This window comes from Caloenas nicobarica, chromosome 1 (genome assembly GCF_036013445.1).
Source record: "Caloenas nicobarica isolate bCalNic1 chromosome 1, bCalNic1.hap1, whole genome shotgun sequence".
Classification (NCBI taxonomy): domain Eukaryota; kingdom Metazoa; phylum Chordata; class Aves; order Columbiformes; family Columbidae; genus Caloenas; species Caloenas nicobarica.
Window position 1 is genome coordinate 198110582 of NC_088245.1, and position 22157 is coordinate 198132738.

A 22157-nucleotide genomic window follows, 5' to 3' on the forward strand; every position below is an offset into this window, starting at 1 on the left:
AAAAGAGGTCCCTGCCTGTTTAAACTTATTGCTTTGTTTCATATTTTAGCAGTACACAGATACCTGTCTGGGAGTGCAATCTTTCTGCAGCTGAGCAGCTCTGGCGTAAAGCCCCAGCCTGGCAGTGGCTTTCTTTTCTGCAACCTATCTGTAGCAAAGAATTCCAAGAGCTGAGCTTAAATGGAGACAAAAAGCACCAAAGACATCATTCTCCCTCTTAGCAGAATTGGGAGCAGATTGCAGGCATAAGATGAAAAAAATTGAAGGTGAAGATAATAGTACCACAGATGTGGATCTCAGATACGATGAAATGTGCAGGGTCGGATAGTTCTGTTTCTTTTTCTTTAATCTTGTTTTTATTTTAGGTTATGAAAACTCATGACCAGCATGACCTGACTCATAGCTATCACACACAAAATAACACTGACACTAATCTTGACAGACTGATTTCTTGCAAGAGTTGCAGCAGGATTTTTATTTGATCAGGAATTTGAAATTAAAAAATCCATGAAGTAATCTGTTATACAAGTAGAAGGAAAATACATAAAATATCAATATATTTACACATAAATATATATTTATATAAATATACAAGTATATTTATGAATGCTCTTTTAAGACATAAAATGTTCTTATGTATTTTTCTTATATTGATCTGCAGATTTAATATTACACAATGGCAGAGTCAAAGAGGAGATTTGGGGACCAGCCCTCTCCCATGTAGCCAATCCATAGTGGTTAGTGCCTGGCCCCTGGGAAGTGAGTGACAGTCTGCTTCTCACAGCGTCTTGTGGCAGAAAGGATGTTGGCACAAGCAGGACGGCCACAAACACTTGCACCAACAAGGGCAGGAGATTGTTCTTGCTGAAGGCACCTCTGGGGTTTGATTCCATCACCTGTGACACATACAGAGCATAATGAAAAGTGAGAGGCATTGAAAAAAACACCAGGGCATGCAAAATGCCCCAAATTCCCCGTGTGAGTTCAGCTGAGATGTGGGTGAAGAAAAACAGGATGAGGTAAATCCTTGAAAATGGGAGTTGTCAGCAGAAAGGTGGGAGCTGAAGCCTTAGAAACAGAGGGGCTGAAGGCCGTGCAAAGAGCTGGGAGAAGTTAAGGGCTTAGAGTAACCTTGACTCATGTAACTAAAGAAAGATGAGACCTAAGCGCCTGCACATGAGGGCAGCCGCAGCCAGGCCGCCACCCGTCCTGGGGGTCGAGGCCCGCGGTGGGGCCGGGGCCGGGCAGCCCCGCAGGTTGGCTGAGCTGGAGAGCAGGAACGGGAACTCGGCGTTGGCTGCTCCTCTGCTCTGCTCCCACCTGCCGCCCGCGGGTGGAGGGGAACCCGCGGGGCCGCGGGAACGAAAGCCCACGAATCCCCGCTGCCGCCGCCCGCCCCACGCCGAGCTGCGCCCCTCCTGGGGGCGGCCCCTCGGCGGGCACAAAGCTCAGCTCCGCCGGCCCGGTACCGCCGCTCCTCCCTCCCGGGCAGCACCGCCCGCCGCCTCCGCAGGGCCCGCCCTCCTTCCATCCATCCATCCCTCTCTCGGCGGGCGCCGGGCCGGGGCTGAGCCGTGGCATGGAGCCGCCCGCGGACGGGGCGCCGCCGCCCGCTGCTGCCTCTGCGGCGGCCGCTGCGCCCGGGGTCGAGACCGAGACGCCACCGGCGGCTGAGGCGCCGCCCGGGGCCGCCGCCTCCTTCCCGCGTCGGCTGCTGGCGCAGCTCCGGGCCAGGGTCTGCACCCGGTGAGTCCCCGGCCTCCACGTGGAGCCGGGCAGCGCCCGCCTCCCTGCCCGCCCGGCCCCGGGGCCGCGGGGACTGTGCCCCGGGCCGGGGTCGCTCCCCTCGGGCCGCAGGCGGGAGAGGGAGGGAGGGAGGAAACCATCTTCCTGCGCTCGGCGGCGTGGCCGGTAGCGCGGCCAGGACGCGGCGGCTCATCGGTGCCGCCGGGAGGAGCCGCGCGGTGCCACCCGGAGCCAGCGGCGCGGGGGGACCCTCGGGGCGCGGGGCGGCAGAGCTGCCGGGCCTCGGGCCGCCCTGAGCGCCGCCCGGCAGAGCGGCCCGGCAGAGCGGCCCGGCGGGCAGCGGTGCTGCGGCTCCTGCTGCTGCAGGGCAGCGTGGTCACAGCCTGGGGCTGCTGCTCTGAGAGCGTGAGGATTCACTGCAGCCAAGATAAGCGTGGAATTAGCCAGCGATGTGTTTGGTTTTTGCCAAACTAAGAGTATAATCTCACATATGCACACATGCACTTGATTTTTTTTTTTTTTTTTTAGTGATCCTGGTTTAAGATTTTTCTATTTTTTTTTGTACTGTTATCTATTTCCTATTTTTCTGTACTTTTATCTGCTCTGTACCCTTTTATCAAGGTTGTTGTGAAGAATGGGTCATAGTGGGCAGAGACGATAACAGAACAAAATAGCTGAGATGAGACGTGGAGTCCAGAATGAACAATATCCCTTTTGCCTCTTTCTTTGAATCAGTTTAGGACAGAGGCTCGTTCAAGCATATCACTTAAAACGTGAGCACTGGTTAGGCATGGAAAACTTGGGGAAAAAAAACACCTGCCAAGGTGTGCAGGAATCGCATGTGTCCCAAAGCTGGTACGTGTCCACTGCTGCCTTGAGTGAGAGCAGAACCACCTCCTCTGACTTGCAGCCTGTAAGAGCTTCCATTCCTTCACACCTTCAGTTTCCATCTGGGGAAAAAAATATCTGTTTAAAAGGCTTTTTTGGTGCTCTAGGTTTGGCTTCTAATAACTATTGCATCAGATATCCTCAACTGATGATTGGGAGGCGCTGGCCCTCCTGCCAGCCTCACAGCCTTCTTCCAGACGGCAAAGCCTGCCTTTCTCTTTTAGTTATAAGATTTTCGCTTTTCATTCCTCCTGCCTGTCAGGAATGCCCAAAAAAGACAAGATAGGAACTTTTCGAGTTGTTCGTTAACTTCACCTGTGCTCCACTATTGCCAAATTGTTGCCAGACAGCTCTACTAGGTTAGTCTGTTGATGCTACTTGAAAGAAAATAAAGAGCTCTCACTGAGTTCTGCAAAGTCTTGTCTGAGATACTGAATTGATTTTTTTTTTTTCTTCTTCCTTTTTTTTTTTTTTTTCCCCAGGTGGCTGGAGGCTCAGCCACTTCTGTTTTCTTTAGAGGCCTTTCTGAGTCACAGAAAGATTTAATATGTGTATGTAATAAGCTAGAATTTTTTTTTTTTTCGGTAAAACCAGTAGAAAGTATGCTTCCTGGTTCATGAAACAAAACAAGTCTTTCTTTTCTGTTTCGTACCTTTTACAAATTAAGTTCACCTCAAAGCAGAACACTGAAACACTAACTTCTGAAAATGTTAGTTCTTAAAAATATCTTCTTCCTATTCCAAGCTATCTGCTAATCGTGTTGGAATACGGCTTCAGTCTGAACCTGCATTTTCCTGTAACCACTCGCATGAAAATGTGAAATTATTCAAATGAAATGTTCTCTCCCCCATTCAGGAAGGGTTCACTAGTTAAAGCTGAAATGCAGGTAAACTGTGTGAAGAGTGTTGCCAGGCTTTGCTTGTTAGTGTTTAACTGGTGGCATAAGTAAATTTAGGTTTTTGTAACAGCGGGATTTTAATGAAAAAAAGTATGTAGGATTTATTAAACTAATAGACAATAAAATTGTTAACTGTGGGCTTATTAGATTTTCTTTAACATCCTCCAGTATAGACTCTGATTGTATTTTAATATCTTGGGGTATTTTTCTTCTGCATTTCTCATGGAGCCAAAGAAAGCCAGCCTGACTTTCTCATGGTGTCAAGAGCAGCACATTTTTCAGTGTTAGATTTACACCAATTTGTGCCAAACTTTCGTGTACTAAAAATCCAAAATATTTCCTAGTTTTGCTCATAGCTGTAGATACAGCGAGCTAAGATATAGTGGCTGAAGGATGAGAAGCAGCATTTACTTAGTTGCCAATTACTAAGCAGTAAAAAAACAACAACAAAAAAAAATCCTAAACTGTAAAACTAAAAGGCTATTTCAGACCACTTACCTTGTATCATCTGAGAGTCCAAAGTGGTTTAGTCCTTACCAATGCATTAAAAAAAAAGAGCAGAGACTATCAAGTCCTGGCACAGAAAAGTTAATAATTAATATATTGCAAAAAAGTGATGATACATTATTAATAAGAAAATCACGGTCATCGATACTCATGTCAATACTGGAATGAATGGAACCTCATGTATTTGAAGCATTTTTCTTACAGGGAATTGTCTTGCAAAACGAAACCAATAGGATTTAAAGTTTACTCTCAAATTTTACAGAGGGTCAAACACTTCTTAAAATTTACTATGGGAATTTAGTGGGCACTGATATAATAAGGCTCTTGAGCCTTTACTGAGGGTGGTCTTACTCTGTTCCAGTTGCTTTGAGCCCAGTGGGTTGCACCGGGAACATGGCATCACCTTCAAAATTTGAATAAATTAATTTTGACACCTTGGCAAATGGTGAGAAGGGAAACGGTCGGTGCTTCATGCTGAGGCTTGCACCTGGTGCTGGGGGGGGCTCTGGGCAAGGGCTGTTCTTTTACATGCAGCCGAGGAAGTTGCCAGAAATGTAGTGCTTTGGAGTTCACAAAGGACATTTTTCGAGGGCAGCCTTCCCCTGTCAGTGAACAGTGTCTTTATGTGGCTTTTTTGATCTTATTGTTTTCACAGAATCACAGAATGTTAGGGATCGGGAGACGCCTTGAAAGATCATCTAGTCCAATTTTGAATCCGTTCAATGCAGGGAAGAAAAAAAATCACTGAAATAGAGAAAAATAAAGAAGAGAATGATGCAGAATGAAGCCGCTTGCCTTGTCAGATGCCTTCGGTAACTGCAGAAGTAAATGCTGTAGGGCTGCTGAGACATACATTAACTAAATAGCAAGAGTTGCTGGTGCAGTGACCACTAAGCAAACAGTTCTGTAGGTTCTGAACTTGCGTCTCTTCCCATACGCAAAAGCCACAAGGAGATAATTCCCGAGGTACTTTGAACTGGAGACACGTAGTTATTAGAAAAGCTGAGGGTCAGCTTAGAAGTGTTATTCCACTGCAAGGGGTCAACCAGGTCTTTCTTGTTTTTAATAAATGATGATTGAATCTGATCGATCGTTAGCAAATTTGAACGGCAGCAGATTTTCCCCTTTTACCCTCTCGCAGGAACATGGTCACTGCCCGGTTTGCCAGTGCATGGAGAGTCCAGGCCTGCATTATAGAGGGGGTGCTGTGATTTGGGAGAAGCAAAGCTGCCTCTTGCCTGTCATATCCTGGGGGAAAATGTTTAAAACCTTGCCCCACAGAAGTTCACGTTAAACAAGCCAGATGCTTGTGGGGTAATGTTGCCCATGCTTCTGCCCATCTCTGTGGCACCACCTGCGCGATGGGTGCAGGGGAATTTGCATCCAGGAGAGCAGGGCTTCTACCAGCCAAGGCAGCTGTAACCTCTCCTGCTAACATATTGATGCGCAAAATTCGTTTTGTGGACTACGCCGGCTTCCCAGCTTTGCTCTGGTAAAACTGCAGTGGTTTTGCCCAGTGACACCTCTGCACAGGTCTGATCCCCACCTTCGCACCCTTGTCCCCGTGGCTCCAAGCGCAGCCTGAGTTCAGTCCAGTAAATCACTGAAGGCTTTGCTCTGTGCCTCCTGCACTGAGCGCGAAGAAGAAACATTTTTGGCTAGTTTGGAGCAAGAAACTCCTTATTCGAATTATAAAAAGTATGTATGTGTTTTTTAAGTGCTCCAAACCACATTTTTCTTGTGGTGTTCACCATGTTATTTCTTCCTTGGAAATTTCAATGGGTCTTCTGTTTTGCTTTCCTGCAAAGGACCCAGAATTCGCAGGGCTGGCGAAGGGTGAGCTGGAGCCTTCGTCCACGTCTGCTTGAGTGGAAATTTTAGCTAACCTATGTTATGTTCTTCTTAATGACACCCGAATAAGTTAATTATTTAGGTGAACATAATATTTTGGCATCAGGCAGAATGATTTGCCAGAATGTGTCACAATTATTGCTGATTTGTTCACCAAATTGTACAATCGGATCTTTGACCGGAATAAAAAGAAATTCAATATAACAGATATGAGGTAGCTTCAAAGGTTCTTTTACTTTTTTTTTTTTAAATCCACGTGTGTGTATATATATATATATATAAAAACATATATGTGTTTTACAGCACTGTTTACAGTTAACACTGTGGTACAAAGTAGCCATGATAAATTTCTAGCTGAAACACGGTCTCTGTTGCTTACTCCAATGTTCAGAATGCTAGAGATGAGAGCGTTTGTTCTTTCATGCACCAGAAAGAGTTATTCACACACGGTCAAATAGGACCTTACAAGATTGACACATGATATGTGAATACTTATAATGTGGATGTGTACTGTTTCTGGGATGCACAAGGCAAGCTGTAGCATAACATGGGGCTCAAATCTCTTGGAAGTGCAGCATGGCTGGACTTTGCAGAGATTTGCTGTCTCATCAGAATGGACTTGGAGAGAAAAACGTGCCTAGCAGCATTTTTAAAGTCAGAAGAGCTTTGTTGTCATGCTGAATTGAAAACAGGATTCATGCAGCTGAGTTAGAATCCATGCAAAGACGTTTCCCTTCTGAAATGAGGGATCAACTGAATGATTGTAGTTGGCTTTAGCACCCCTGTACACACTCTTCTCGTTGACTGACAGCTGGATTGCACAGCATAGGTGGGTGAGATGGTATTTACTACCTTAAAGTCCTTTTGTAATAGGTGAAGAATTACTACTAAAAGAGTGTGAGGTTTTTTTTCCCCACTCCTAGCTTTCGGTTGGACTTAAAAGCAGTAGTAAACATTAACATGGTCTTTGGTCAAAACATGCTCTTAACTCTATCTTCTATTACAGCGGGGTGTGATGGAATACAGCACAAAAAAATCCACGAGAAATATTAATGATAACAACTCTTACTATGAGAAAGATTTTTTTTTTTTTACAGTGAGAACAATCAATCACTGGAACAACCTCTCCAGGGATGTGGTGGAGTCCCCATCACTGGAGGTTTACAGGATGTGACTGGACAGGGTGCTGGATAATCTCATCCAGGCTCCCTTTCCCATGAAAGGTTGGACCAGATGATCTTTCGAGGTCCTGACCTGGGCTGTTCTGTGGTTCTATGGTCAATGCTTTTGTATTTCCTTGGCACAGCCCAGCTTCGGGTCTCAGCTCACTTTCAAAGACTCGGATCTCGGAAGATCCTGAAGGCAGTCAGTCGTGTCTTAGCTCCCTTTTGCAGATTTCAATTGACCCAGGCCAGAACAGGATTCAGTGGAGGATGAAGGATTTAACTCAGCCCATGTGTATCAAAATCCTTGATGAGTCTAGATCCTGCTCTTGGTTTGAGGCTGCCCAGGTGAGCCGCTTGAAGATCCTTGCAAATTATTGCAGTCTCCACCACTGGTGGTTTGAATGGGCCTCACTTTATTTTATGGCTGTCATGAGGTTAGACTAGTTCTTCTATGTAGATGAAACCCTGCTTACAGGTAAGTCAGAACAACATTGACACTTTTTTAGTTTCGTATTCACTATCAATCTAAAAAATGGCATTTTCTGTCTACAACTAGGGAATTTTTTTTTAAATGAATGTTTGATTCTAAGCTTACTATGTTGTCTTTTATATTCACAGGAATATTTGGAAAACAGTAATTCTGAGCCAGCTGCTATCCTTGTTTATCTGTGGGACTGCTGTTACAAGCCAGTACTTAGCAGAAAAATACCGCACGAATACTCCAATGTTACAAAGTTTTATCAACTATTCTTTGGTTCTTCTAGTTTATACAACAGCGCTGGCATTTAGGACTGGTATGTGAAATATGGGATGGGAGATTCTCATTCGTAGTTTTTTTTTTCTTCTTTTCAGATTTTGAAACTAAAGAACTTAATACTTGTCCTAGTTTTTTAAAGTTCTTGCTGAAATTCCTGTCTTGTCACAACACATGGAAATGAATTTCACAGGTTAACTATGCATTTAATTAGATTTCATTTCATATCTGTTTAAAACTGTGTGCTTTTTGTTTTCAAGTCCTATGTTACATTAGAGAAAATCGGCTTTGTTGTAACAAGCTGCTTCGCTAGAGGCTATTTAATATTCTTCCTGCTCTTATTCATTTACTCTTTAAACAACTCTAGTCGGTTTTTTTTCCTCACGTGGAAGAATTTCTGTGCTTTTCACTATTTGTATTGTCTCCTCCCAGACTGCATTTTGCTGTTATTGTATCTTTCTTAAGCAGGGGCAACCAAAGTCAAACATCTCAGTATTACTTATGCTTCTAAAAAGCAGGATTCCTGTGCAACATTTGGTTGGAAATAAATACCTATTGATTGCTGCTTTCTTCTAAACAGGCAATGACAGTATTTGGCAAATTTTAAAACGGAGGTGGTGGAAGTATATTTTGTTGGGACTGGCTGATGTTGAAGCCAATTACATGATTGTAAAAGCCTACCAATACACGAGCATCACAAGTGTGCAGGTAAGGACCGATCTCTCTTTTTGAACTGTTATTTTTATTGCAGTTTTGGACTGGTTTCTGAAATGCATTTCATAGGACAGACATAGAAGCTATTTAAGCCTGAAAAAGCTTTCCAATATCTATTTTCTCTCTGCAGTACAGAGAAGAGCATCCTGCATCATGAATAACATTTCCAGGAAGTAGAGAAAATTGGCTGGTATTACCCAGTGCCAGCTCTTGAGTCAAACTCTAATTATTTTGATAGAATGCACTTCTAAGAGTTTGCTGAGAGCCACTCAGGTTTTTCTTCTGACACAAAGATTTAGGACAAGATAACACTCACTCAGCTCAGGTTATTGCTGATGAGAACCATGTAGATCTCTTGCCTAGTCCCAGAAGCTGAGGGTTAAGTTTTATGAGACGTGACCCCACACGTGAGGACACACTGATAATTAGCTGGTGTTGCTGACTGCAGTGAGGGATCAAGCCTGTGGCTTTTGGATGTGGCACTGCAGTTCAGGCCCCTCTGGAAGAGGTGGAAGAGAGGTCAGCATGCCAGACTCCTGCAGTGACAGTGAGCACCCTCTGCAGTGCCAGTGCTTGGTGCTGCATCGCTGCACTGCCATAGATCTTGTGTTCTGAAATAGTTCCATGAGCAGGAGGGCTAAGGCTGTGGTTTCTTTGTCACCTTGTACAGACATAAGCTGCTGGAAACGTTCCTGCCTCTGACTGCACGCTCCTGGGCTTGCATGGCCAAATCCCTTGAGCGAACTGGCTCACGGCACTGAGCAAAGTCAGAGTAAACACTGTGTTTTACTGGCCTATTGGCAAGCTGTGTCAGGCCCAAGTTAGCTCACTGTGTGGTTCCACAGGTGCTCCTGGAACGAGGGAGGGGATGGAGCAGAAGCGAGGAGGGAGCGTGTCCGGGGCCATACCAGCCCATGCCTGCTCCTACCCATGGTGGGTCCGCGGCTGGGATCATGGCCTCGCTTACCTGAGTGAAAATATAATGTACCGTACAAAATTGGCTGTTAGTTGGAAAGGAGTGCTTAGATGTCAGTGTTTTACAGTCAAACTAACAAGGGTTAATATTTAAAAGAATTACTTGTAAAGCAATAAACTCTTGTGGTCTAGGCTTGCTTTTGGAGAACTGCGGTAACTTTTCCTTGCACTATTTAAAGACCAGTAACAAGTGCCTGATGGATTATTATTGTCACATTTCCACTTTATACTTATGTGTTATGACTCGTTAGACCTTTAATTTCCTTACAAATAATGCCTAAGAAATCAAAGCTTTAAGAGTGACGCGTTTCAGTCTTAAGATCAAGTTAAGCTGATAATCAGAACACTGTTTGATCATATACTTTACAGCTGAAAATGCCAGGACTTTGATCCAAGTTCTTAGAAGTAGTAAAGCTATTCCCAGGATTTACTTTCATCTATTCTTTCTTAACTTCCTTTATAGAAGTTAAGAAAGAATGGAATACAGTAGGTTGTCCTGGCTGATTGCCAAACTTGAGCATTTGCTGAACCTTCATCCAGTGCGGTAACTTCAGACTGAAGCTTCTTTCAGTGTCAGTTCGGTAGCTGTGAATTTGTTGTAACTGCCTGTTGCAATAAGATTTCTTGCACATACTCTGAAGCCACCCGTTTCTCACCACTGCCAGAAAGGACAGAACAAGCTGTGATTTACTCCGGTACAAGGCATTTGCTCTGTGCCAGCAGCAAGCAGTTCTGCAGTGACATCAGACCCTGTGGTTCAGAGCACCCAACCCGATGGTCTGTCTGCAGTCGTGGCTGTGAGGGGATGCCCAGGGCGCGTAACAGCAACTCAGGAGCATGTGGCACCTTCCTGAATACAGGGTAATCACTGTTAAAACGCCGGCTGATGGAGCTCCAGCTCAGCCCTATGAAACTTATCTTCAGAGATCAGTTTTCTCAGCTCAGCAAGGAACTTCCATGTATTTTCTCACACATGCACACAAAAGCAAAGCTGATTTTCCTTTAGTTACCAAATACTAGCATTGCACGGAAGGGCTTGGGAGATTTTTACAGTGATAACATTGGGATGACAGCTCTCATTTCTCCATAAATAAAGAAAAACATTTTGGTCCACAACTAAATTTTTTCTGTTCGGCTGTCGCTGAGGCAATGCCAGGGACACCTCGTGCTACCAGCATGGTTCTGTCTGTGACAGCATATTTCGTAGCCAAAACCAAGCAGCATAGCTGTGGTTTCATGTCGTCGACGTGTTTTCAGGCACAATTACCATTTGCTCCATGGATCGTTTGGGTGCAGGCATTTTATAGGCAGCTATTGACAGAGTGTCAGCTGATGGAAGGGTGTTAACCTCAGCAGGAGAAAATGCAGGATGAGCCCCCGGGGGCTGCCTGAAGGGAGCCGTGCAGGGAAGCGAGCAGAGCTGTTGAGCTTTCTTGCTCCCAAAGCTGTCTGGAGCTGGCAATTATAAGCAAACCACTGACCTCCGACACTCTATGGTAATTTATTAACCATGTATTAAAACATCTTTTAATAATTTACTCATCCTACCTTTAAAACCTATAAACAGTGTGGCCAAAGCCTGGCTTGAGTCAAAACATCTGTCAATCAAATCACCAGGTTATCTGTTTTTCCCCTTGTAAAAATACAGGCTAGAATTAAATAAGATGAGAGTTTGCTGATACTCTACTGGCAACAGTAATCAGTACCACAATACTGCTGTAAATATCATAAAACCTGAATAAAGAAGCTTTATTCTTTTAAATGGTTCCATTGGCACAATTCATTGTGATATTACATCTGCTTTGCACCTCTTTGATCCTGGTCCTGTACACATGACAGCATTTTCCACCAAAGGGCTCTGTAACTTAGTAGATGAAAGGAAGGCAAGATCCTGTAGTTGGAAATCAGATTTCTTCCATCTCTAATTGAGGGCAATTGTCCACTGGAACAGATTACCAGGGTATGTTGTTCTTAATTTGGTGTTGTGCATCCTGGCTGCAAGTCCTCTAACCAGGCCGATGCTGCTCTGCAGTATGTTACTGGTCTGGATGCAGCAATTTCCCGTCCGACGTTACTGAAAGAGCTTCTGGCCCATTATCTACTACTCCCTTACATCCTAATTAAGTTTGGTTAGTTGTTTGTTTGTGTTTTGGTGTTTTTTTTTTTTTAAAGGGATTTTGTTCCACTCTTTCTGTTCGGGTTGAAAAACTGCTTGGAGGTTGGAAAGCTATGTGGTAACATCTCAATTAACAGGGAAGTGAAAGCTTACATATTAATAGATGTCTGCTACTAGGGGAGTGAAAATGTTGCTTTTAAATATTTGTAAAATTTCTTAGTTTCCATGATTCTAACTTCACACTAGAGAGATCCTATACAGTTCCATACTCAGGACAGAACTGGTTCAGACCAAAGGTGGAAAAACAGTTATGAGAGCTAAATCATGTGTTTTGCAGAAACAGATAACTGACACTTTTTTAATGCTAATCAAAACAGTCAAATTTGGAGGAAACATTAAAAAGTGGTTTTTTTGTTTTTTAGTCTAGGCAAAAGGCAAGATAGAGAAAAAGGCCCGTGACTAGATAGAAACTCACAGCATGATACTTTTTTGTATTGAAATACGTGGTATCACACATTAGGACTTGAGTGGCTCTAATGTCTCCTGACACAGCCTAGGCGAGTGCTTTTGCACAGACTTCTCAAACCGGACAAGCTGGAGGCAATCCAAGGAACAAAGACAAATAGGTGGAAGGATTAGAATATAATCTGTAGTAACTCTCCTTAATGCTGTGCTGGTAAGACTTTAATATGTGTGATTATGAACAAGTATTATAAAACCAAACTTAACATGAAATTCTTAGGAGTTTGGTTAAAACCCTCGGGGACGATGGCTGAACTTAGAGAAGCCAGCACAGAAGGCGACTGTGTGATTAGGCAGGCAGAAATTGGCAATGAACATTAAGGACTAAGAGCTCATCTTGATTGTAATGATTATGCTCCAGTACTATTGACCTGGACCTAATATTTTGTAGTGACTTCAAAAGACTGGGTTTCAAGGGCTCACATTTAAGAATAATTTGTGAGCAGCCTTTGAAAGGCTGACTATATGCTCTGCTGTAGACTGTTGCCTTATATAGTTTAATGGCACTCTAATGAGGCAGGTCAGAAAATCCACCTTTTTTTTACCTGCAGACAAATTCAGAAACCAAGTGTATTTTATTGAATTAAATATTAAACAAATTATCATTACCTCGATGTTTTTGGTATTATTTGGTTATTCTAGAACATTATGCCCATCTTATGCTGCAGCATATTTTTCTGTATTAAGTAAACAGCTAATTCTTTATATTTTCTGTAATAAAGGATGAACAGGTAGATGATGGGTGGCTCTAACATGTAGGATTTTAGGAACACACAGAGAGGAGATAGTGAAGAAGGGAAAGAGCAATTGGTGTCACTGCTTTTTATGGAGTGCAGACATCCTTGAAATTAAGCTATTAAGTCTGCTTGGGGCGGTGTCTGCAAACTCATCCAAAGTGCTTCAAAACTCCCTTGTGTGTCTCTGCTTCTGGGGCATGGGTGAGTTAGAGTGGGTGACCTGCTTCTGACTAATGGAAGGTCAGCTCTAACAGAGTAAAGAAAATGCATAGATGGCTTATATATGCGTTTGTGGGAACCTGGAAGATTAGGAAGGTAACTTTAGGAAGGTTGTTCTTCCTTTCCTCTCTTCTTTCTATGAATTTTGCACATGGCTTCCAGCACATGTAGCTATTTTTTTTTTCCTTTTTTTTTCTTTTCAGTAGGATCCATTTTGGGGGAAAAAAATCAAAACCAAAACTGCAGGGTCAGATTCTTGCCCTGTTCACTTCAATGTAAAATCAAATGACTTGTATCCTTTAGTAGTTCCATATTTTTACTTTATGTACATGGAGCCCTAAATTCTAGTTACAGATTTAAGGAGGAGTGGAAAGACGAGCTAGACAAAACCTGCTGGGGAGAGAAGGAAATGTTGGTGAACTGCCTCCTTGTGTTGGTGTCACAGGGAGCAATGCAATTTCAAAGCAACATCTTAGCATTAATTTGAGAAGCTGCAAAGATTGATAAGGTCCATAATTAGAAGAGTTTTTAGATCAGTGCCTTCCTACCAGGAGAGAGTGGACCCCTTGCCCCAGCTCCTCCTTCAGTTGCAAAATGCTTTTCATGGTAAAATGTGGGTCTGACCCCTCTTTTTAACAAATCCACTGGGTTTGCTTTGTGGCTTTCATTAACATCTGATGGTGGCGAAAGTAAAATCCTGTACATTTGCTTTCAGGACAGTGCAATGCAGATTTGGGGTGGGTTTCTAATCAAACCATTTCTCTGTACACGCAGCTGCTGGACTGTTGCGGGATTCCTGTGCTGATGGCTTTGTCGTGGTTCATTCTCCATGCAAGATACAGACTGATCCATTTTCTTGCTGTTGGCGTCTGTTTGGTGGGTGTAGCAACGATGGTGGTTGCAGATAGTTTGGCAGGGAGGCAGGACAGCAGAGGTAAGGAGTCCTTTATCGCAGGGGGGAAGAGCGGAGAGATGGTTCCCGTGGTGGGCTGATCTGTAAAGGAGAAAGGAGCAAATGCAGGGGCAGCGGATGTAGTTTTATTTTAAAAGAGAAGAGGAGAAGACACGCTGCTATCTATTTCTTATCCAAGAAGATAGTGGAGATGCTGATTTTATAGGGAGCTCTGGAATTTCTTTGCTTGTAAGTTTGGATTATTTCTTCCACCTTAAAAGAGAAACACTTGTGTTAAGCTTAAATTTTGCTGTTGTCCATCAGACCTGATGAAGGGCCTCATTCTTGAAAGCTTGTTCACTTTTACTAATTACGTGAGATGGTCTAATAAAAGGTGCTGCCTCTCCCTGCAAACCTTGTCTTGCTCACACTGCATCAGCCTGCTGGCAGCCAGGCTTCTCTGGTGTGCAGTTTTCTGTGAGCACAGACAGCAAAGGAGAAGTTACCGAAGAGCAGGCTGACTTCTCCGCCTTATCCATAGCAGACCCAACAGAAATGGCCCAGGTGTCCCCAAGGCCCACAGGCTACAGCCTGGAGAGCTGGGGCTTACGGCGGCGGAGCGAGAGGAGACGCGGGCAGGTGCTGAGGTTCTTGGGGACCGGGAGGGAGGCTGGGCTCTGGGGACAGGCAAGGGCAGGACTCCTCTAGGACAGGTGCCTAAATCAACACATATCATAGTGATCTTGTTTTGAATAAGAATTTTGAATTTCTGGAGCCAGTGGGTATGAGGCAAGGTACATTTCAGGGGAAGAGAAATGGGGTGTTGCCTTCATCAGGCAGCACAGACATAAGCCTGTTTGGCATTATTTTGAGGCCTTACTGTAGGTAAGACATCAAGACAAACTGAGGTTTAGCTTTAATGCTGTGTGGTACCAATACCTCAGTCCTGAGGGAGAAAAACCTTCTTTCCCTGAGACATTAAGGCAGTTGTACTTTATTTGCTGACCTGGGTATCCTTACTACTGCTTACCCTCATATTTCAGACATGTTTTCTTAGTGATTGCCAGGTGGCTTAGGGAAGGAAATTTTAAATCAATTCAAGGATGTAAACAACCGTGATCCTTTTGCTATTTAGCTGATGCATAATGACATTTATTTGGTGAGTGATTGTATCACAGAGAGTCCCATTTGCACAGTATAAATAAATCACAGCAGGACATGATACCACCCATCTGCAGTGCCCACTTCAGACCTGTCATAAACCTGAAGCTGAGCCCACGTCCTGCTGAAATCAATAAACTGGCTTTAGCAAGACTTAAATCAGGCTGTACTGAAAAAGTGGGGGCAATATTCAGAAAGGCAGGAGAGCATCTCTAACTGGGAATTTTCTTTAGTCCCTACAGTGCCTAAAGTCAACAGAAGTAGAGTTGGACCAGACTATACAGCAGCGTCTTGGTCAGGATGAGATTTAAATGGTGGGTTTAGCTCATTTGAGACTGCACAGGGTGAGGTGAGCAGGTAGCAGAGTCCCCGTGCAGACACCGAACCGCTCATCTGCACGCACAGCAGATCTTTCCTTTCCCCTTCTCTGCGAGGAAGATAGAGATGTTAGCAATAAATTTGCTTATCTTTTTAAGGAAAGTTACAAAGTGTTTGTAGCATTATCCTTATTGTGGATTAATATTTCTGTACAGGTAGTGACGCGGTGCTTGGAGATGTCTTAGTGCTTCTTGCTGCTTCTTTGTATGCCATTTCTAATGTGTGTGAGGAATACATTGTGAAAAATGTGAGCAGAGTGGAGTTTCTAGGAATGTTGGGCTTGTTTGGGACTATTATCAGCGGTCTACAGCTGTAAGGATCTAATATTTATTTTAAAACTAATTAAGAATATTCTACAGATGATTGCTTGTCTACCATTGAAATGATGTTGTTGTTAAATAAATTCTTTGTTACTTCTGCATTTGGCCTGTGTGGGAGTCCTTCCACCTGAATTTTATTTTTGTTGCTGATCAGCATCCATTTTATATCCTTTTTATTTGCACTGCTCTTATTACAGAAATTCTAAAGGTGAAACCCTACAACTGAATACATGTGATATTTGGCCGTGGTTTTGATTTTGTTGATCTTCATGAGGACACTCAGTATGCTGAGAACTGTTCACAAGAACGTATTTCTTGATGGATTTTCTCTGTGGAAAAGTTTAGGAGATGATTGTTAGCAGGGGGTCCTTTGTATTAAAACTTCAGTTTAAAATGATGTCATGTATACTCTTACAAATAACCACATTAGACTAACAGACTACATACACTCGAGTCTATCTAGTGAATTTTATGTTCCTCTTTTCTCATAATTATAATTAATAATTTCCTGAAATGGTATATCAAATAAAACTGAATCTCTGAAGGATGAAAAAGCCTGTGAAGAAGGCATAAGAATTAAATAAAAGTGCTCTTGACTTTCAGGCACTTTAAAATTAAAGTCTTTTTCCATGCTTGTTAGATGTTGGAGTCAGTGTCATTCAATAAAATTTCAAACAAAAAAATTAAGGGATTATTAATCAAAATGTTTCTTATATATTCTGGTAATTTAATTATCTATCTGAATACGCTATGCTTTTTAAAAATCTTTTTACTATATCATATATTTTCTCTAATTCTAGAGCCATTGTGGAACATAAGGAGATAGCGAGAATTCAATGGAACTGGAAAATTGGTATGTGTTTGGCAAAATGATGTGCATTTTCACAGAGCACTGGAAAATGATAATAATTTACACTTCAAATACTGAGGTTTTCATTTTCTTTCTCTGGATATATTATGCAGCATTCATATTATATTGTCACAAACTTATTTTCTTCAAACTTTTCATCTCAGCAAAGGGATAAGGTTTGCAGGATTGAACATTAAAACCATTTTACATATAATGTGAAATTATTTTTCAAAATAAGTTGAAATAAGTAAAAATTAAACCTGTTTAATCACAGGTGTGTTTGGTGTTGGAACATCAGAAGAATGTTTTTCTGTTGTCCTTCCTAAATGAAATACTGGGGAAATGTATTTTGTGACACATTTTGACCTTAAGAGAACTGTTCATTATTAAGAAATGTGACTCTAAATTTCTTCAGTCAGCTCTTATGTTAACTAGGAAAGAACAAGAACTTTCTTCTATAGATACAGTAATTTTTGCTATAGGAGGTAGTCTTGGAAAATAAGTATTTCTGCCACGTTTTTTCTTAAATTTACATTCCTATATCTTTTAGGAAACCTTATCCTAAAAGATAAAAATGCATATTTTTAAAGCATCTGAAGAATATCAGTGTTCTTTAAAAACACTATTCCATGCCTTAGGAGTAAATTGTCATCTCGTTTTACAGCATTGCTGTTCACAGGCTTTTCCCTGTGTATGTTTGGGCTGTACAGCTTCATGCCAGTGGTGATTAAACTTACCAGCGCAACCTCAGTCAACCTGGGGATTCTGACTGCAGATCTCTACAGTCTGTTCTTTGGGCTTTTCCTCTTTTCCTATTCGGTAAGTACCTCCATTCTTTCACTATAATTTAAGTTTTTACTCCAAAATTGTAAATAAAGAACAAAGTTCTTAAAAGCCCCTGATCAATCATTTGCATTTGTACATTTCTACAGTTTGTATTGCTAATTGTTGGCAAATATCAATCAGGAGGAGTCACACTTAGTAATATACATAGCATCGCACCGTTAGGTGGACGGTGATTTTCAAACAATTTCAGACTTCACGGAGTACGTTAGAGCTAATGTTAAGAGGTAAGTAACTCATTTCCCAAGGTGTTCAAGTGGTAGAGTTGGTGCCGTGAGCCCTGTGTGGAGCTGTGTCCTGCGTTTAGTTCATCTCCAAGTGCCCAAAGAGAAGGTTTCTGAACCTCTCTGTCATGAAAGGCATTTTGGTGTCTGAATGAGGAGCAGTTTGGCTTGATTTCTAGAAATTACCGTATTCTTTTAGAAATTTAATCTGTTCATTATCAACATCTTGGGAGAAGAATCAAGCTTTCTTGGTTCTACTGCTGAGGAGAGACTGAAGGAGCTGAAAAAAAATGCATATAAATATATTATTCTTTATGCCCTCCCAAAAGGCAGTTACTTTTATTGCTCTCTAAAATACGTTTGGTAGTGTCTATTCAAGCTAAATGACAGCGCTAAAAAGATTTCATCCCACTGTACCCTTTTCATCCAGAATCATTTGAAGGAACTGAACTCGTTACAGCAATTGGAGTAATGGAGTCAGTTGCTCAGTGACTGAAAGGGCTTAGTGAGGAGCTTGTGAACTTTGCTGAAGAACTTAATTTGTATTATTCCATGTGGTTGCTTTCTCTTCAGCATTATGGAGAGCCAGAAGCTTTTAGGTCAGATTCGTTTCTGAAAATGAAGGCCAATTTATTTTACAGCACGGAGGTCTGGTAATGGCAGGATCTGACTACGGCTACATTTTCCTTTTCAAGAGTCTCTTAGCTCAGCTTTCTTCCCTGTTCTGAGTTCCAAAATTTGTTCCAAGCTGCAAAGCATCCATTAAAAATGAGTGTAGGAAGCGATCCATACTTACATTCTAACAATTAAAAAACTCCTTTTTAAGTCACTTCCAAACATGGATTTTGGCACCCAGATAGCTTAACTCAAGAAGTCATCATAAATTTATATTCATAATAGTAAAGAGGAAGAAGTAAGCAAGAGCTTTGAAAGGGATATAATAAACTTTCATTCTTCAGGATTTTTAGCTTATTTTGGGGAGAGGTTTTTCTGGGAGCAGATCATCCCATAATTAACTGTGAGGTATACTGGTAGCAAAAAGGAAAAATGAATTAGAGGAGACTTTGGGGTTGTATTATGAGAGAATTTCAGATATTTCTTTAAGTAGGAACTCGTATCTGTGGTTAGAAACAATGAGAGAGCAAAAAGGGGAGCAGTAATAATGCAGCATCTTTAGTAATCAGGTGACCTGAGATAGGTTAGGAACCGAGAACTGAGAGCGCCTGATTTTGACACTGCTTTTATCGTAACACTTAGCAGTAGAAAATCTTATTGCCAAGTTATCCATATAGTTTCTTTACCTGCGGGGCTAAGAAAGCAGGCAGGACATTTCCTGCATTAAAAAGCACCCTGGACACTGGAATCTATGGACAGTAATGCAGGGAATCGCTCTGCGTTCACCATTACCAGACGGTATTTCGCAGCACGCTGCTGAAGGCTGGTCGGGGTTCAGAGGGGACTGAGCCCCAGGGAGCTCTGAGCTGCTCTTCTGAGACAGGAGCAGCACAGACACAGCAGCTGCTGCAGGGACCGAGCCCAGGAGTTTATGAAGTTTCGCCTCAAGCACAGTGTTTTGCTAGTGCATCAACCTTTCAGCCTCAGTCGAGTCTGTTTAAGGTGTAGTGTGAATTTTGCATATGTCTTGATAAGCCTTTTTTAAAAATTTTACTGCGTAATGAATCTTTGCTGTGCTTGTTCCTAATGAGTTCATTATATACAGATACCTGTAATCCCTCAAGAGATACTAAAAAGATCTCCAAATGTTTTTGTTTTGTAAAATCTTATGGAAGGGAGTCTACTGCAAATACAGACACTAGGTGGAGTTAGAGTCCTCTGGTAACGTTTCAAGTTGTCTTTAGGCTTGATAGTGGGTACGGGGATATAAGCTACACAGGTAGGACTTGAAATCAGGGTCTAAAGCAATGAATTGCTGCAATATTTTTATTAAAAAACAATACCAAAAACAAATCCAGGAAAAGACCACTGAGCTTTCCCCCCCGAAAAAAAGAAAGGTAAAAAATAAGAGTTTAGGTCTGTTGGAGCAGCAGGGTTAATGTTCACCGGTGACAATAACTGCAAACACACAGGCAGACCTTGATCACAGCTACTCTGCAAGGGCTGTGGCACCCTGGCTTGATGACTGTATCTGCTCATGAAGGAATTAATTCTGAGCAGGATCAGAGTCACCGACTGCCTTGTACACGCTGGGGGTTATGGTGACCGCCCCGTCTCGCCCGCCCACCTCATGTCCTTTCATACCAGTGCGTGTTCACTCATGGCCTGAGGTTGCAGGCTGGAGAAATTGTGCAGGTGCCTTGATGCAGCCCATCTGAGGGGAGGGGGTCAGTCAGGGGTAGGACCGTGGACGCTGCTGCTGCCTCCACCAGGACATCTTCAGAGTTTGGTGCTTCCTCCTGCGCAGAGTGAAACTTGAGTCCAAACTCGTCCAAGCAACGAGCCAGCAAGGTGAGGAGAGACCATGTATCACAGGGCCAGTGTGGTTCAGTCTGCTTTTCCTTTTGCATGGTGCAGTCTAAGGGTTTCTGAGCCAAGTGACTACTAGCTAGGAATTTCAATGCCTTAATTGCAGACGACTTGGTCTTTTTTGGGTCAGAGTCCACTGTCAAGGTCCTACCATTCATTTCATCCAGCTCTGCTGCTTGATAAACTAGAACATGTTTTTCAAGCACGTCTAAGAGAGCTAAGGAGGTTACGGAATACTGACAGTGGGTCGTAGGATGTGCTGTTTAATCAGTGTGGTTTACCAGAGGCAATAGGGAGGATTTTAACAAATCTGCTGAAGAAGTCTTCCTGGCCGTGGATGACTTGACCACTTTGTATTATTGAGTCTGATGTTATGAAGCAAGCATTTATTTTTCTGCCAAGGTGGATGGAACTCAGCAATTGTTGGACTTTCAACAGGCAAATGAATGATAGTGGATCAAATGCCTCCTGTATCGTGGCATTTCATACTGTTACCTCACGCCACTCTATGGGAGCACAAATGCCAATCTTGCAAAAAGAGCCCCAGGCTCACTCTCTTAGAGGACTTGCTGGGTGTAGAGAGCAAACTGGTTTTGGTCCAGTAATAACATTTATCTAGCCTTGCAGATGGTTAAGACGGTTGTGCAGAGCACCATCTGCTGTGGTGACTTGCAGTAGGATGGAGATTCATCTCTTGCCAGGACCATATTTGGCTGTGCTGAAACAAAGTTCTCTTAGGGGTACAGTGTTTCAGCATTCACGTGTGTGAACAACTGTCCTTCAGTATCACCATATTTAAAGCCATTTGTTCTCTCTGTTAAGATTCTGGTATGGAGACCTAAGGAAATTCCCCGTCCAACAGTGTTGAGGATGAGAAGCAGAGAAAACCAGCCAGCAGCTTGAGTCTGTCAGTGAATGGAGCTGTTGAATTTTGATTTTCAGATCTGAACACAGACTACGTTGATAATCCTCATTAAAATATCTTTAAAAGGAAGGGCAGCTTTTGCATTCTTAAAACAAGGCAGCTTTTATATGTTTTTACATCAATCAAGACTTAATGTGTTTCTTTCCTTTGCCAGTTTTCAGGTCTTTACATCGTGTCCTTCCTTATCATCATGGTGGGCTTCATCATGTATTGCTCCACTCCAACGAAGACTGCAGAACCCACTGCTGTGCCAGAGCCCAGCAGCAGCACTGGCTTGGACAACGCTGCACTAAAACTCGAGGAGAATGACAGTGAAACTCCGACTGTAACCATACAGATCCCAAGAGGAGAAACTGAGGTGGTCAGCACTGATTAAAAAAATGGCAGAATGGCAGCATTTCAAAATAGAGATTTTTTTTATTTTTTTATTTTTTTAAATTTTTTTTTTTACTGCCAGATTTCCTTCAAATATTAATCTGGAGAATAGTTCTGCTCCTGAGGCATACGTCATGCTGTGCTGGTTTTAATGCACTGGATGGACTTTTAACTGTATTGATTTACCCTTGCAGAAAATCTGGCCCTTAGAAGAATAGAGAGTAGGATTTATGTGTAGTCTCTGGGAAGTGAGAGACTGTTGTTTTTAAATGCATAATTAACTTAACAGCAAATGCTTGGGGGAAAAAACTAAGTCAAAGCAAGCTCTCAGGTCACTTTACTGGAGCAAATACATTTTATATTGCCTAGGGACCTAAATCTGCAAGATGCTATCTGAGGGTTTCATGGTCTCCACGCCTCAGTGCCGTGTACCCTCATGTAACATCTTGCAAAAGCCAGGCGGCTTCTCACAGGATCCAGTTCTACAAGCTGCATTGCAAACACGCGCCTTCCACGTGCTGATGGACTTCATTCCTCCGCTGGAGGATTTGGTTCTTGCATTCCACCCAAATGCTCATCTCTTCATATTGCTGCACTCCTTGTTGCAGCTGG

At 42.7% G+C, this 22157-nt stretch overlaps 1 protein-coding gene across 1 annotated transcript; it reads left to right on the forward strand.

Annotated features, from left to right (window-relative positions):
* Positions 1-1579: 1579 nt before the first annotated feature.
* Positions 1580-21546, forward strand: SLC35F2 (solute carrier family 35 member F2). The gene is made up of 8 exons (XM_065645203.1): positions 1580-1746; positions 7675-7850; positions 8391-8518; positions 13868-14027; positions 15680-15836; positions 16645-16697; positions 17359-17513; positions 21325-21546. The coding sequence occupies exons 1-8, from the start codon at positions 1580-1582 to the stop codon at positions 21544-21546; spliced, it is 1218 nt and encodes a 405-aa protein (XP_065501275.1).
* The last annotated feature ends 611 nt before the right edge of the window (positions 21547-22157 follow it).